Below are 14,932 nucleotides of genomic sequence, written 5' to 3'. Positions count from 1 at the left end.
TCAGAGCCCACTTGACGGCACGTAACAACAACTATACATCCATCCACATGTGGATGTCCCAACAGGCAGGCAATTCAAACAAATTGAATTTTGCGTCCAAAATTGAATGCCTCACCTCTCCATACTTCCTACCCTCTCTTCCTCCTCTCCCTGCCCCCCACTCCAATCTTACAACAGCCTTACTTTTTGTGTGTGTGTGTGTGAGGAAGATCAGCCCTGAGCTAACATCCGTGCTAATCCTCCTCTTTTTGCTGAGGAAGACCGGCTCTGAGCTAACATCTATGGCCAATCCTCCTCCTTTTTTTTCCCCAAAGCCCCAGTAGATAGTTGTATGTCATAGTTGCCCATCCTTCTAGTTGCTGCATGTGGGACGTGGCCTCAGCATGGCCGGAGAAGCGGTGCATCGGTGCCCACCCGGCATCCGAACCCCGGCCGCCAGTAGTGGAGCGTGTGCACTTAACCGCTAAGCCACAGGGCCGGCCCGACAACAGCCTTACTTCTGCTGTTTTCTGTTTCAGCCAATGGCATCACCACTACCCACCTAGTTGCCTAAGCCAGAAACATAGCTATAGTCTACTTTTCCCTCTCCTTCATTTCCCGTTGCAAAAATCACTTCTACCTCTCAACTGTCCTCTGAATTCGTTATGTCTCTTCATTCCAGTAGTTAATACCTTGATTGAGGCCACTACCAGCTCCCAACCAGATTATGGCACTAGTAACGCTCTCCATGCTTCCCACATTGCCTCCTCTAACCCAGTCTCTCCATTGCGGCCAGTGTGATTAGGGAGAATCTGAGGATGTATTACCCCCCAGCCCCCAGCTTAAAATACTTCAGTGGAACCCTCTTGTCTTAAGGACAAATTCCACACTCCTTTAGGTTTACAAGGACTTTCCAGATTTAACCATTTTTAAGCTCTTTAGTCTTCCATCCCTTTAGCTTCCATCTTCAGCTCAGTTCTCATGCTTAATTGCACCATCCTGAGTACAGCTATAGAGTTCTGGCCTCAGGGACAAACTAGATGTTGGTATGGGACGAATGCAGAATCTAATTGGATGTCATTAAATGAGTTGTGTCTAGTGAGAGAAAAAAATTGCAAAATTTCAAGCAGGACAGTAAAAGATTATGGAAGAGAACTAACTGGAACTCAGGAGTACAGACTTCCTTCTACCCATCACACCAAAGAATTATTAGGATGTAGTTTGAATCTGGTTTAACAAAGCCAATCCTTTCTAAAGGCTGTGGATTTGGAGACCCCTAAAGTTATAGGGATTGAAAAATGGTTCTCTGTGGTTCAAGTAGATTCTCCCCAGAAGTATGAAGCCCCTAGGATACATTTCTCAGTCATAATTTTTTGACCATTAAGCAAACAACAAATCATCAGTACAGTAATTTCAGCTTGCCTAAGGTTTATAAACCTGCTTTTCTGAGTGTCTAAGTGTTTCTACAAGCCTGGGAAGGTTTAGAATTAAATGTGGACATTAAATCAAAGCCAAAAGTAGTATTTTTTTGTTACATTTATGTTTGATAATTATGGGGACAATGTAGTATATATACTTGGTATTAAAGTATTTGTAATTTTTTTAAAAAATTGAAATATTGTAGAATCGCCATGCAATTCCAACTTAAACTATACAGCTAATTTTAGACTTGTAAAGTTGAAAAGTATAAGAATATTTTAACATTTGTAAATAATACTGGAATGTTTAAGAAAATTTCATTTACTACATTTATAAACATAAGGTATTAGATTTGAAAGTGTTGTTAAAACGCTCATTATCACCACATTTAGGCATTTGAAGTGCTTATAAAGAAAACTGAATCTGTAAACGTATATATGCTGTTTAACACTTTGAAGAAACTATAATGCAATAGTTGGAGAAGACATTTGAATCTTCCTAGAAGGATGGGTGACATGTTACTAAGTAGAAGAGAATTCTAGTTGGAGGGAATGGTGTAAACAAAGTTGTGATCCTGGAAGAATGTATGACGTATTTGGGGAACAATGAGTTTCATTCGATTTGGCCCAAGTGAGGAATATGAGGAGAGTAATCTGGAACTGTGGTCTGTGGTGAAACTACAGAAGGTTTGAGGGCTAGATTAAGTACCTGGGAGTTATTCAGTAGGCAGAGGGGACTCACTGGAAAATTGTGAGTAGGAATAATACAAGAGCTGTTCTTTAAGAAGACTAATGTGGTAGCAGGATTAAGAATGGATTGGTTGTGGAAGACTTAGGTAATGACCAAGATTTCAGAGGTAATCAGGGTACCAGACTTAAACTGACTATGGGAAAAGATGACTTATAGCTTACATTTGAACTGCTGAGTACACCTACGTGAACACTTAGACGCAAATACTTCCCAGTGTTGAGCGCTCCCCACTCCAGATTGTCTGATCTGGGCCAACGAAGGTCAAAAGTCCATCCAGGAACAAATCCTCGGGTCAACAAGCACTGAAAATGCCAGTTCTCTTCTCTTCAGGATATTTATCTAATCATGAAAAGTTAGCACCTACAGCTTCTTTTCCTTAAAATCTCTAGAAATGGTACCTGTTTTTAGCAAAAGAGCAAAAAACATTCACACAAACTTTAATTTCTTGGCCTTTCCCTAGAGTTTTATGTATTCTACTCTTAATGACCACCTCTTAAAGGGCAAAGAGTTCAACACTCATAAACCGAGCAATGACTTGGCTTGTCTGTCGACGGCACTGCAGTAGCAGCAACTCTGTACAGATGTCAGAGTTGAGGTCCACTGAGGAGTTCAATCACAATAAATCCGATGACATCAAAGCATTGTGTAAAATGAAAAAGTTGTCCATTTCTTACCTTCCTTGGGTTTTAGAAAGTAATGTTTCAATGTAGAACCTGCTTTACTGTGAGAAAAAAGGAAGTAGTTGTTGAACTATTACATCTACCTTGGCGATGTACCGCTAATTTTTAATAGCATTTAACAATTTTCTTTTCTTTTTTTTTTTTTTGTGAAGAAGACTAGCCTTGAGCTAACATCCATTACCAATCCTCCTCTTTTTTGCTGAGGAAGATTGGCCCTGGGCTGACAACCGTGCCTATCCTCCTCTACCCTCTATGTGGGAGGCCGCCACAGCATGGCTTGGTAAACGGTGCATAGGTCCGCGCCCGGGATCTGAACCCACGAACCTCAGGCCACCGAAGCAGAGCATGTGAACTTAACCACTATGCCACCAGGCTGTCCCCAGCATTTAATAATTTTTAACTGGGGCCAATTATTCAAACCTTTTTAATTTTTTGGCCCCAATCTTCTGTCTTATACATCTTCTGTCTGGGATAGTGGTACACAAACTGCTTTTCCACTTTCTTCTCATATCTTTGCCCTTGTTCTGGGGTTAAGGGAGGCTAAGTTAACAATTTGTAACCACTGCCGGAAAACATGAAAAGTATATTCCAATTCCTTTTCTGTTCAAAATGTGTTCCCAACCTCTCTCCTTGCTTGTAATACATTAAATAATAAGCATAATGAGGAAGTTTATTTTCTATATTATAAACTCTAAAGGGACTATCTTTTATTTTTACATATTATCATGTCAATAAAAACATCCATATCAAATATCCTCAAATATAAAAAGACAGCAAGTTTTAAAAACATACTGTAACTTGCTGCTTAAAGCAGTAATTCTTTAGACAGATACTTTAAATAAAAAGCACAAATCATGAGGCCTTACATAAAAAAAATTTAAGTTAGGTGCAGTTGAAAAAACAGGCAATTAGAAAAGGTGTCTTATTCTTGCTTTACAGGTGAGGACTCGGTGAGCTTTTGATTTTAAAAGACTGAGAACTCTCTGAATACAATAGAAATTGGAACCAACTAAAGCTGGGGATTTCCCAATGATTTTATTGAGGTCACTTTTCCCAATTTTATACATATATGCATTTATATATACTTAAGAAAGCTAAACAATGTTCTAAGGCACTTAGAATTGTGCACGGCAACGTATCCTGTAATATGATACAACTAAATAGAGCATAATTCTGCTTTTTAAATAACACAAACACCAGTACAGAATAAACAAAGATAACACATAGTCTTTCAGGTTACAGTAGTGGAATACATATACATATGTGTGTATACCTGTAGATGTTTATACCCACGTACTATAATACAGTACAGACCAAGAGCAACAAAAAGAGAGACTGTCACGTTAATCAGTGCCCAATGCCAGTTATTTACACTCACAGATATTATACCTGTGGAATATGCAGAATTAGATCACTCACTGGAAATCAGAAATCATTCAGTCTGATAACGATCACAGCTTACCACTCTTATCACTTTCACCAAAGCTTGAAATAACAAAAGAATGCCTATGGTTCTTTATTTAAAAATCACTGTTACATAGAAAAAAAAAAACAACTCGTTTGAGTTTTTGGTAGGTACTCAATCTGGTGAAATTGGTGCAGAATGTTTTTAGCACCTTGGCACATTTCTAAGCCACAGAAGAAATATTTAAAAAAATAAAAATAAAAATTAGTGCCTATATTTTAAGTAATGAAAGTGGTTTGATCCGAGATTCATTCCGGTTGTGTTCAAACGCTAGTTAACATTGCAATGGCGACTTCTCCTTGTGGAAGCTCTCTAAGCAATGTAATGATACAAACTATAACAAAAGCATCCAGTAAGGGAAAAGCCCCCCAAATTAGCAAGTGGCACAAATATTATTGGCATTTTAATACACCATAAAATTCACCTGAGGGTGGAGTGGCATTCTGCTTCATTTACTCCCTTCAATTTACTCTTAAAAAATATATACTGGTATTTAACAAGATAAGAATTCTTAAGCACCATCTAAAAGTTCACAATATAATCACCTTGATCGACTTTGAATAGCTCTGTCTCAAAAAAGATATTTAGAAACTTTAATATTTTAAAAAATTATGGTGGCTAAATTAATTGCATCCTGTTAGCCAGCATTCTTCCAAATCATTTCAAGACATATTTACCATTCAGTTTGGGTGACAAAAAAGCAACAAAGAGAATGAGTATGTTTATGTATTGTTAGCACAGTTTAATGTTTCACCTAGGTAAATCTCATCTTCTTTTGTGTATGACCATCACTGAAGAATGAACAATATGCATGCAATCCACAGTTAATCCACGTTTCCTTCATAATCCAGTACGCACAAATCTTGGAAAAGATGAACCACATGACTATATTTACACAGGGGGAATTTAAGCATTTGCATGTGGATTAAATGCTTTTTTAACAGGATAAATAAGTGATTGTTTTGGAAGTCATGGGATGCAGCTCACCAGGTGGAATCTAATGGTGGTTTTCACAGATTACCGGTTTTGTTGATGTGGGTTGTTAGTCGCTGTGCTTATGGTTAAGCCATGCAACAATCCTCATAACACTAATGATTATGACCCACAGTGTAGTTCTGAAGTATAATTGTGAGGTTTAAAAAAAAAAGAAAAGTCTGTTTCACGTGAAATCTCTCCTTTAAGTACTTACAGGGTCTAACCAAGTGACTATCCCCACTAGAACTACCAAAGCTGCCCAGTAATGTCCTCTCTGAAGAACTGGCCAATTAAAGCTGCATCGAAACAGAAGTGTTGAAAAATGAAAGGGGAAGAAACTATTCAGAGCCCAAAGAAATACAAGGCAGTCGAGCTGATGTTTTGAGATAGGCACTTTTTCCCGTGTGTCCTCAAATTGCAGTAGACAGTGGTATTCAAGGGAGGTGGTACTGTACCATCCTCCTTGGAGGGCATTTGAACATGGGGGAGAGCTTTTTACTTTTGGTTTTTACAAAGACTGGGCACGCCACTGCATTTAGTCAGCAGGGGCCTGGGATATTAAACATCTTGCAATGTGTGGGACATTTCTGTACAACAAAGAATGCACAGCTCCATATGCCAATAGGACCCCCACTGAGAAACATTGATCAACAGTGCTTTGCTCATATGTGTTGCTGTGCTAGCAATGTGACAAGCTAAATGACATTTTTGTGCAGCAAATCCTAGCATGGCTAAAAACAATCTATGCCTGTAGGGTTTGCTTTTGGCGGGAACAGCTGCCACAGAATTTTCCTTTTTTTTTTCCAGAATTTTTTTTTTTTTGTGAGGAAGATCAGCCATGTGCTAACATCTGCCCATCCTCCTTTTTTTTTTTTGCTGAGGAAGACTGGCCCTGGGCTAACATCCGTGCCCATCTTCCATCCACTTTATATGGGACGCTGCCACAGCATGGCTTGCCAAGCGGTGCGTCGGTGCGTGCCCTGGATCCAAACTGGCGAATCCCGGGCCGCCGCAGCAGAGCGCGCGCACTTAACCACTTGCACCACCGGGCCGGCCCCTTTGCCAGAAATCTTATAGCATATACAATGGGATTTCTTAATTTGGAATGACCCTGTCTTTGAAAAAGCATAAATGGACTATGTTTCGGTTGTTGTCTATAAATGCTAATGGTGGTTCGCATTTCCATACAGAGCTTAAGCTTAATGATTACAAAGAAAAAAAAGAGAGAACGGTTTGGGAGCATTCAACCTTTGTCCCCACCACCCTTTGGTCACTGCCAAATTATAGTAGAGCCTCATGAGCCTCTTTGAAACTTGGGTTTGAACTAGCTAGAGATGTGCTTTCTCTCAGACTGATGGTCCTATTAATTTGATGATTACTTTTGCCATTGCATTCCCCTCTAGGACATATTTCAGTTCTAGAAGTTCATTCTGCTCTGCCAAGTAAAACAATGTAATATATCCTACCAATAAGTAGAGAGCAAATATTCAGTAGTGGAATAGTGGGATAGCTGAAGCTATTTCAAGACGCCAAGGGATAACTTTGTAAATAAATTGCATCTTAGTGGTTCTTTGGTTCTCACAACATACTCTAATGATGTGAAGAAATTAATTCTTGTCTCAAAGCATATACTTTTACTAGTCAGGTTAGACTTAATAATATGATTGGAATTTAGGAATGCTTAAGCTACCACAGTGATGAAATGACATAGATTTATGTATCTTGTTCTAGTGTGATTCCATTTCACTTGCTCTGAGGGAGATTTCTCTGTGTGAAATGTTCTGCTGGACCACTTAAAAAGTAATAAGACACTGAGGAAATTTTTGAGCAAGAAAGGAGGAAAAGAAAGCTTTCACTGTTTAAATATGGATATACTACTACATGCTAGTCAAGACTGCCTTTTTCTGATGTGAACACAGTATAATTTTTGAAAGTTGCATCTTTCTGATCCTATTAAGAAAAAATACGTCTGTTAGGTGTTCCAATGTGGTACATATTAGGACACGCAGTGTTAATGCAGATTTTTTTCTCTTTTAAGTGTAAGCTACTGCATTTTTTAAAAGTATCAATGCAGCACTGAATTGCAGGGTTTTAAGGAATTATCTCTCATTTTCAACATTTGATGATTTTTGAAGGATGTGTGCAATCCCTGAACTTCCTTAAACAGATTTTCACTTACATTTCAGAACTTTCTGTGAACAGAATATATTTGCTAACATGAGAGAAAGATAAGTGACTACAATCGCTACGCTAACAAAGGATACGAAATGAAACCAGGAAGTCAGTTTTTCCGGGTAAATCAGAGAGATACATGAGTTTGCTTTTTCCTCTATTTAAAATAGCTATTCATATACCCCAAATTGTTCTCTGAATATTATAATTTCATTTAAATAATTTAAGGAATTAACATAAAGGGAAACTACATGAAACATAAGAAATGCAAGACACTTCACATACACAGGAAATTATCAGGCAGGGCTGCCTTAAATTAACGCTGATCACCAGAGAACTAATTTTGTCAGACTGATTGGTAGGGCCCTGAAGACGCTGGATCAAGCCATGGCATCCTCTTACCACCTTAATGTTAAGGTTCTTTTTCTCTATTTTAAGAAAGATGAAAATGGCCACTTTGGTTTTTACAGTCTGTCTAGTTCTTTCCTGCCTGGCCCTTCCTGGAGATGGGTTTGTTTTCTTCCTTAATCATATCCTGGGGACTCAGGAAAACCCACTCATTTCCTCTATGTCGGCCTAATGTTTAAATAGGGAAAAGCTGGTGGTATGTTACAAAACCCAATTCACATACACATTTATTTTTGTTATAGAATTGCAGCTTATTGGATGGACTGCAGAAATGCTGGCATTGGGCAGAGGCCTAATTATATGGAAGGTGGTCCACACCTTTGCATTCTTTTAGGGCAGCCAGGCAAGAAACCTCTGGATGGGCTGCTGGTGTGGACAGGCATTGTTTCTGCCTTTTAAAATGAGCTATTAAAATAGAGCCTTATTCTGCAAAATATCGCTTAGCTCATAATCCTTTGATTCTTTCCACAGCTTTTTACTTAGAGAATCATTCTAATGAAATAATTGGTGGGTCCGATTCTTAAATATTAGACTGGCGGTGGTTAATTTTTTTGACTTTTTAACTTTCTCTAACTTTTAAACTTTTCTCTAAACATGTCATCAGTAGGAAGAGAAAGTGTGGGTAGTTCACACATCGGACATCTCATACAAGGTAAACACTATATTGAGGTACCAGACTCTCATTTTTGTAGTAGGCATATCTCATTGTAGGGAATAAAAACTGTATCACATCTACCACGAGTGGGAAAAAATTGTTCCTTTTATCAACCAAATAGACTTTCTAAGACATGTATCTTGAATGATAAAATGGTGATAATGTCTTATATTTACCATTTTTAGAGAGGCCTTGTGATTAGAAATTAAGACAATGTTTAACGATTATAAGTATATAAAATTAAAATAACATTACATTCCTTGGTATTTTTCCCAAGGCACTAAAATGATACTAAACTATGATAAGAAAAAGGGTGACTTCAGCCAAAAAATTACAACAAAGTTAACGTCTATGGCTGGATTTAAACACTAAGAGATGGATAGAACCTCAGCCAGAAAAAGACACTTGGATGTGCAGAAAAATTTTTTCAAAACAAAAACACGTCTTATCCTATTAATGAAATGACAACAGTGCAGAAATCTAGGTTTATTTTATTAATGCACATAGTTGAGTTCAGCAAGAGGTGTAACAATGCTGGTTACTTTTCTTAGTTATAAAATGGTCCTGGCTTTTTGTAATAGGCCGACTGAGGGCAAAATTTTTTATTTTTAAGCAAAATCTTCCAATTTCAAGTGGTTCTTTAAAATATAAATGAATGGCAGGATCCACATTTATCCACCAGATTAAATGCTTGCTTTTTGGTTGAAATAAAAAATTACAGTCTTCCATATTATGAAGCAGAATCATTTCAGAAAATTCTAGTCCGAGCTCTGAGAATAAAATAAAGTCTATTTAGGTCTTGTCTTGTTATCATACATCTCATGTGTTTTTAATAAAAGGGGCAAAAAACAATCGTGAAGGAACAATTAAATGCCAGGTAGTATCTATACAGGGTCATTTGTATTTGGGAGCAGAAGCCATGCTGTGCACGTGATTCCATGGAAAATAGCAAGACGGCAATAGAGGGTCTCTTAATGTAAACAATACTGACTGTAGGCTCATAGGGAAACCTAATCTCACTGATTGTTTTGCACTGAACGTCAATGCTATATTTATGGATGCAATCTGTAGACCTGAAACACAAAATGAGGTTCTCCTCACTTGCAACCTAACAGAAATTTTCTGTGTTCTTTTAAGCCATTGGGTGAGTATTTTTTTGATCCGTGAGCTTTATTTTTTCAATAGCAGCAATCCAACTTAACGCAGCACTGAAAAGAAGTAGTCCTTTGCATCCCCAGTCAGAGCTAACTGCTGGCAGAACACTTGCATTTTGCTTCAGGTTTAACTTTGGATTGGGATTTTTTTTTCAAAGGTATAGTGACTGTCGATATTATCTTCCTTAGATCAAGTAAGGTGATTTCGACTTGGGAGATAATCAAACTAGGGAAAAGCCAAAAGATTTATTTCTAAAGCTTGCTACAGATTTAGAGGGTCATATTACATCTGACTTTATTCCCAGTCCTGTTATCCTTGTGGACGGTTGGTATGTTAGGTAAGGAGTACAAAAAAAATGTAAAGAGTGTATAGCTATGCTACTTAAAGCATGCAACAAAATTCAGGTAAGCATGCTCGTTAAGAGTCAGTGAAAGCCTCTTGCATTTAAGAAAAAGATGCATGAAAACAGACTTACTTCTGGCAATGGGATTCACTGGCACGACATAAAATAATGGTACTACACTGTACCAACATAATGGTCAAACAAGAATATTCTCGTAGCATCAGTCCTTTAAGGAATCCACGTTGGGTGATTAGATTCCCAAATTCATTAATAAGTTCTCAGCTACCAAAAGCCTGCTTGAAAAATACATTTATGCTTCAATTTTCTCTTTTCTTCATTAACATAATGAAATATTTCTCTTTCTTTCTGATTTTCAACCCCCACCCCTTTCCAGGGCCCAGCAATTGCGTTCCCCATTTTTCTTTTACCCGCGCCTAAAATGTGGCTTTCTGGTAACAGGGAGTCAGTGATTGTCTTCTGCTCATCTTCTTTGATGAACACTCCTGATAAAGAGTAACTGGCATAACCATGGTGTCCCTTACCATCAATACAGGTGCTGGACAGCAAGGTCACTGCACCCTTCCCTTTGCTTGTGGCCCAGCTGGGCTGTCCAGGTGAGGAGCACTTTCCATACGCTTCCTTCACCATGAGTCCAACGGAAACACACACATTCAAATCCCAGTGCAATATCAGGTTTTCAGGAAGCGAGGCTTCCCCCAAAGATGATCAGTCTATGTTTCCAATGAGTCTTGCACTTCATTACGGACGATGAAACCTGAAAGAAGACCCAGGAACGCTGTGAGTCTGTGGTACAGAAGCACACTCTGCATTCGGTGAACTGAGTAAGGTATGGTCATGTTTATAATTAAAGGCAGCGCTAGTTACCCCCCAACTGAATGACTGTTATCAACTCCTGTCATAACAGAATACTGTTATAAATCTTATGTTAAAGCAGAGACAGCCCCGATGCAGAAGATGCTGGTTCTAGCATCCAGGATATAGGGCAATCAATACACAAAACATCACTCTTCTTGAGGGTCATGTTCTGACCTGCATTGAGCAGAGTGAGATATTTCATAAAGGATTTGCTTTCACCTGGTTTGTAGTTATTAAAGGAAAAACATCAGCAAATAGTCACTATTTCATTAGCTTCAGCCTCTCATCACCTCTGCTGATGAATCCAAATCTACTTTCTACGCCTGAATTTCCAAATGCCTGTCGAGCTTTTCCTTCCAAATGTTCCACAGGCTACACACTAGCATGTGCACAACAATATAAATCATCTTTTCTTGTAAACCTGTCCTTGTACTTTCTATCTTGTTAAACGTTCTAGATTTTTAGTCTAGAAACCTCAGATTTGCAGCTCATTTCTCTCCTTCACCCTCCATATCCCATGAGTCACCAAGCCCTGCCTCGGTTGTCTGTCTTTGAATTTGTTAAAGCCCTCACCATCTTTTGCTGACACTACTTTAACAGCATGCTAGCCAGGTAGCTGGCTTCATATCCCCCCATGTGAGTTCTGGAACGTTCCTTGGGTTTTTGTAGCCCTGTGCTTTTGAACATGCTGTACCTTAATAACTGCGATCCCCTTTCTTCATTTTCCATCAATTTCCTTGAATTTTCATATTCAAGATCACGGTCAGGAGCCATCTTCCCCACTGAGCCTTATCTGACCCACCTCTTCAGCCTACTTCTGTGATGCCACCTTCATGTTCCATCCAGCATTTCATGTGTCTCGTATAATCTAATGTTCATCTGCCCTAGGAAACCAGTCTTCTAATTAGTTTCCCTGTCCCTGTCATAGATCTGGCAATCAAATCTATGCTCCACACTGTCGCTAGCATCATCATCATAAAATACGGATCTGATCATTCCAGTTCTTCGTTAACATTGTGTTGTTCCCCATTCCCTACAAAATAAAATTTAAATTTCTTAGAGTGGCGACTGAGACTTCTCAGGATGTGGCCCAACCCACGTTTCAAGCTATATCTCCATCACTACTCCCCAAATGCTCTAAGTTCCAATCATTCGCCCCAAAATGCTCTCCATTTTTGTGCTCATGCTCTTTCCTTCGTCCTTATCTTCCTCCAGCTCCTACAATCTCATTCTGTGAGCTCCCCAAAGTCCCCTTTCTCCACCTCTCAGGGAAGCAATAATTGCCTTCTCTTCTGTGTTCACATAACACTTGGTTTATACCAGTTATTTATCACAGTATGCAATCTTTGTACAGGTGGCGTCTGCTCTTAGCTCGTGAGACATTGACGAAAGACTTGTGCTTATTCACTTTTATATACTCAGAGAATGCAATATCCGGCACATGATATTACTTGATAAATGTTGTTGTGTGGAATCAAAGCACTAAAATGGAAAATTAAAGACATAAGAACGATGAAACAAGATGAGCCATAAGTTGATAACTGGAGAAGCTGCGTGATGGATGTGTGGGGCTTCTTACGTTACTTCTGCATGTTCGACTTTCCAAAAGTGAAAATAAAAATCAGACATACCAAGCTTTCCAAACATGCTGCGAGTAAAGTAGACATGTGTCTTTGAGTTCAATTCTTAACTCTACCCCTGACCGTAATCTTGGGCAGGTACGTGAACTTCCAGGCTCTACTTTCCCTGTACAGAGGTAATATGACTGTTTCAGTCACTTGGGCCGTCTTTCTGCCCTCTGATCATGCATAATTCTTTCTCAGCTCAGGCCCTTTGCACTAGCTCTTCCCTCCACATTAACTGACCCTCTGCAGGCGTGGAATGTTTTCCTCTTTCCCGACAACGTTTTGATAGCTCCCTTTTTTCATTTAAATCACAGAATAAGTTTTATTTCCTCGAGACCCCTTTCCTGGCCATCCTATCTATACCCACCCTTGTCCCTCCCACCGCATCCTGTTATAGTTTCCTTAGGGTACTTCGCACGATCTGAAATTATCATGTTTATTTATTTGTTTACTTGCTAATGGTTTGTCTCCCTCATTAGAACATAACCATGTGACAGCGAGGACCTTCTCTGTCATGTTCTAAATTCCCAGGGTCCAGAACAGAGTCCGGCTCACCCTATGAGCTCAATAAAAATTTGTTGAATGCACAAACAACTGAATATATATATACAGGGGCACTTAGAAGTCTATTTGATGGGGCCAGTCTGGTGGCTTAGCGGTTAAGTTCCCACGCTCCACTTCAGTGGCCCCGGGTTTGCTGGTTCGGATCCTGGGCGCAGGCCTACTTACTGCTCATCGAGCCATGCTGAGGCGGCGTCCCATATAGAAGAGTTACAACCCTACAACTATGATACACAACTACGTACTGGGGCTTTGGGGAGAAAAATGAAAAAGAAGAAGATTGGCAACAGATGTTAGTGCAGGGCCAATCTTCCTCAAAAGAAAAAAATTAATTAATTAAAAAAAGAAGGCTATTTGATGACTCTTTCTATAAATAATTCTATGTAACTGAAGAGCCCAAACATGAGACCCCTAAAATTAATTACAATTAAATGTATACTAGACTATGATAACCCATCTGATAGGACATTCCATCATGCTTTCTAGGAAGAGTCAACTATAACCTGAAGAAAAATATTAAAAGTCTATAAAAATATTTCAAAGGGGTAATTGAAAACCTCTTTAATCAAACTTTTTACATAAAATGTGAAAGAAAGAGAGGCAGATAATAATGATAGCTAACATATACTAAATTTTACCATGTGTCTGGCACAAGTCCACATGCTATACATATATTACTTCATTTAATCCTCAAAACAAGCCTATGAGGTAGGAACTCCTGTATCCCTTTTGTACAGATGTAGAAACTGAGGCACAGGGATTCTAAGTCAGGGACTCAAGGCAGAGAGCTGGTAAGTGGAGACTCCAGGCTTCAGACTCTATTCCTAACCCACACTGGACTATGAGACCAAAACATGCCTTCATTCATACTTTCATCCAGATGGGTTTTTTGGTGCCTTCTGGGTAGAATGGAATGGAAAAGGTGATCAGTTGGATTTCTACGTCTGTGAGTTAGTGTTGAGATCAATTTTGACCAGAGAAAAGTCCTGTTCCACATCCCCCGGCTATACTTTGACGGCTACAGTTGCCTCCAAAACACCTGCCTTTTCCCACAAAGGGAACTAGATGAGAACCGGCTCAGCAGTAAACTTTTCGCAATTACTAGCAGAGCAAGTTCAGTGACGTCTTTGGGGTGGAAACGAGCAGCACTGCCTCCCTCCGGGCAGGATACACGAGAACCAGCCACACCACACGGAGGGAGCAGGAGCCCTGGAGGCCCTGACAACACAGACGAATAGATTGCACCTGCAGAATCTTCACGCCATGAGCTACCAAAGGTCCCTCTCTGTTCTCATCTTCTCTAGGAATTAAATTCAAACTCGTCTAGTTTAGCAATCTTTTAGGCCTCTCCAAATTTGCTGGGCTTTGCACACCAAACATTCCATAATGTCTCAATCTTCATTTGATCCTGGAATCAAAGGATAAGTGTGGGGACACCTGACATGGGAGCTTTGTCCTCCCATCAGTAACGCCTGTGGGATGAAGAAGGTAAATTAAGAATTGAATTGGGCAATAAAGTGAGTAGTCAGTGGACCAGAAGAGATTTGGAACCTTCAAAAGCCCAGCATTTTCCTGGAAAGCGTCCTGCTTTTAATTTCCAAAAATTAGTGGGACACTGTAAGATTTTTTTTTTTTAAGGTGAGGAAGAGTGACCCTGAACTAACATCTGTTGCCAATCTTCCTCTTTTTTTTTTTGCTTGAGGAAGATTGTCCCTGAGCTCACATCTGCGCCAATCTTCCTCTATTTTGTATGTGGGACGCCACCATAGCACCGCTTGATGAGCGGTGTGTAGGTTTGCGCCCAGGATCTGAACCTCTGAACCCCAGGCCGCCCACAGCAGACGGTGTGCAAATTTAACCATTACTCCA

The 14,932-nt window shown here is 39.4% G+C and overlaps 1 protein-coding gene across 1 annotated transcript in view; it reads right to left on the bottom strand.

Annotated features, from left to right (window-relative positions):
* Positions 1 to 8,976: 8,976 nt before the first annotated feature.
* The window catches only part of PHACTR2 (phosphatase and actin regulator 2), a 251,149-nt gene continuing 245,193 nt past the window's right edge, over positions 8,977 to 14,932 (bottom strand). Inside the window, exon 13 of the mRNA XM_058534206.1 lies at positions 8,977 to 10,776. Within this exon, the coding sequence (XP_058390189.1) occupies positions 10,761 to 10,776 (16 nt within the window). The 3' untranslated portion in view covers positions 8,977 to 10,760. The remainder of the gene's footprint in view (positions 10,777 to 14,932) is intronic.

Source organism: Diceros bicornis, chromosome 39 (assembly GCF_020826845.1).
Source record: "Diceros bicornis minor isolate mBicDic1 chromosome 39, mDicBic1.mat.cur, whole genome shotgun sequence".
Taxonomy (NCBI): domain Eukaryota; kingdom Metazoa; phylum Chordata; class Mammalia; order Perissodactyla; family Rhinocerotidae; genus Diceros; species Diceros bicornis.
The sequence above is the reverse complement of the archived record's forward strand: the minus strand, read 5'-3'. Positions and strand labels throughout refer to the sequence as shown.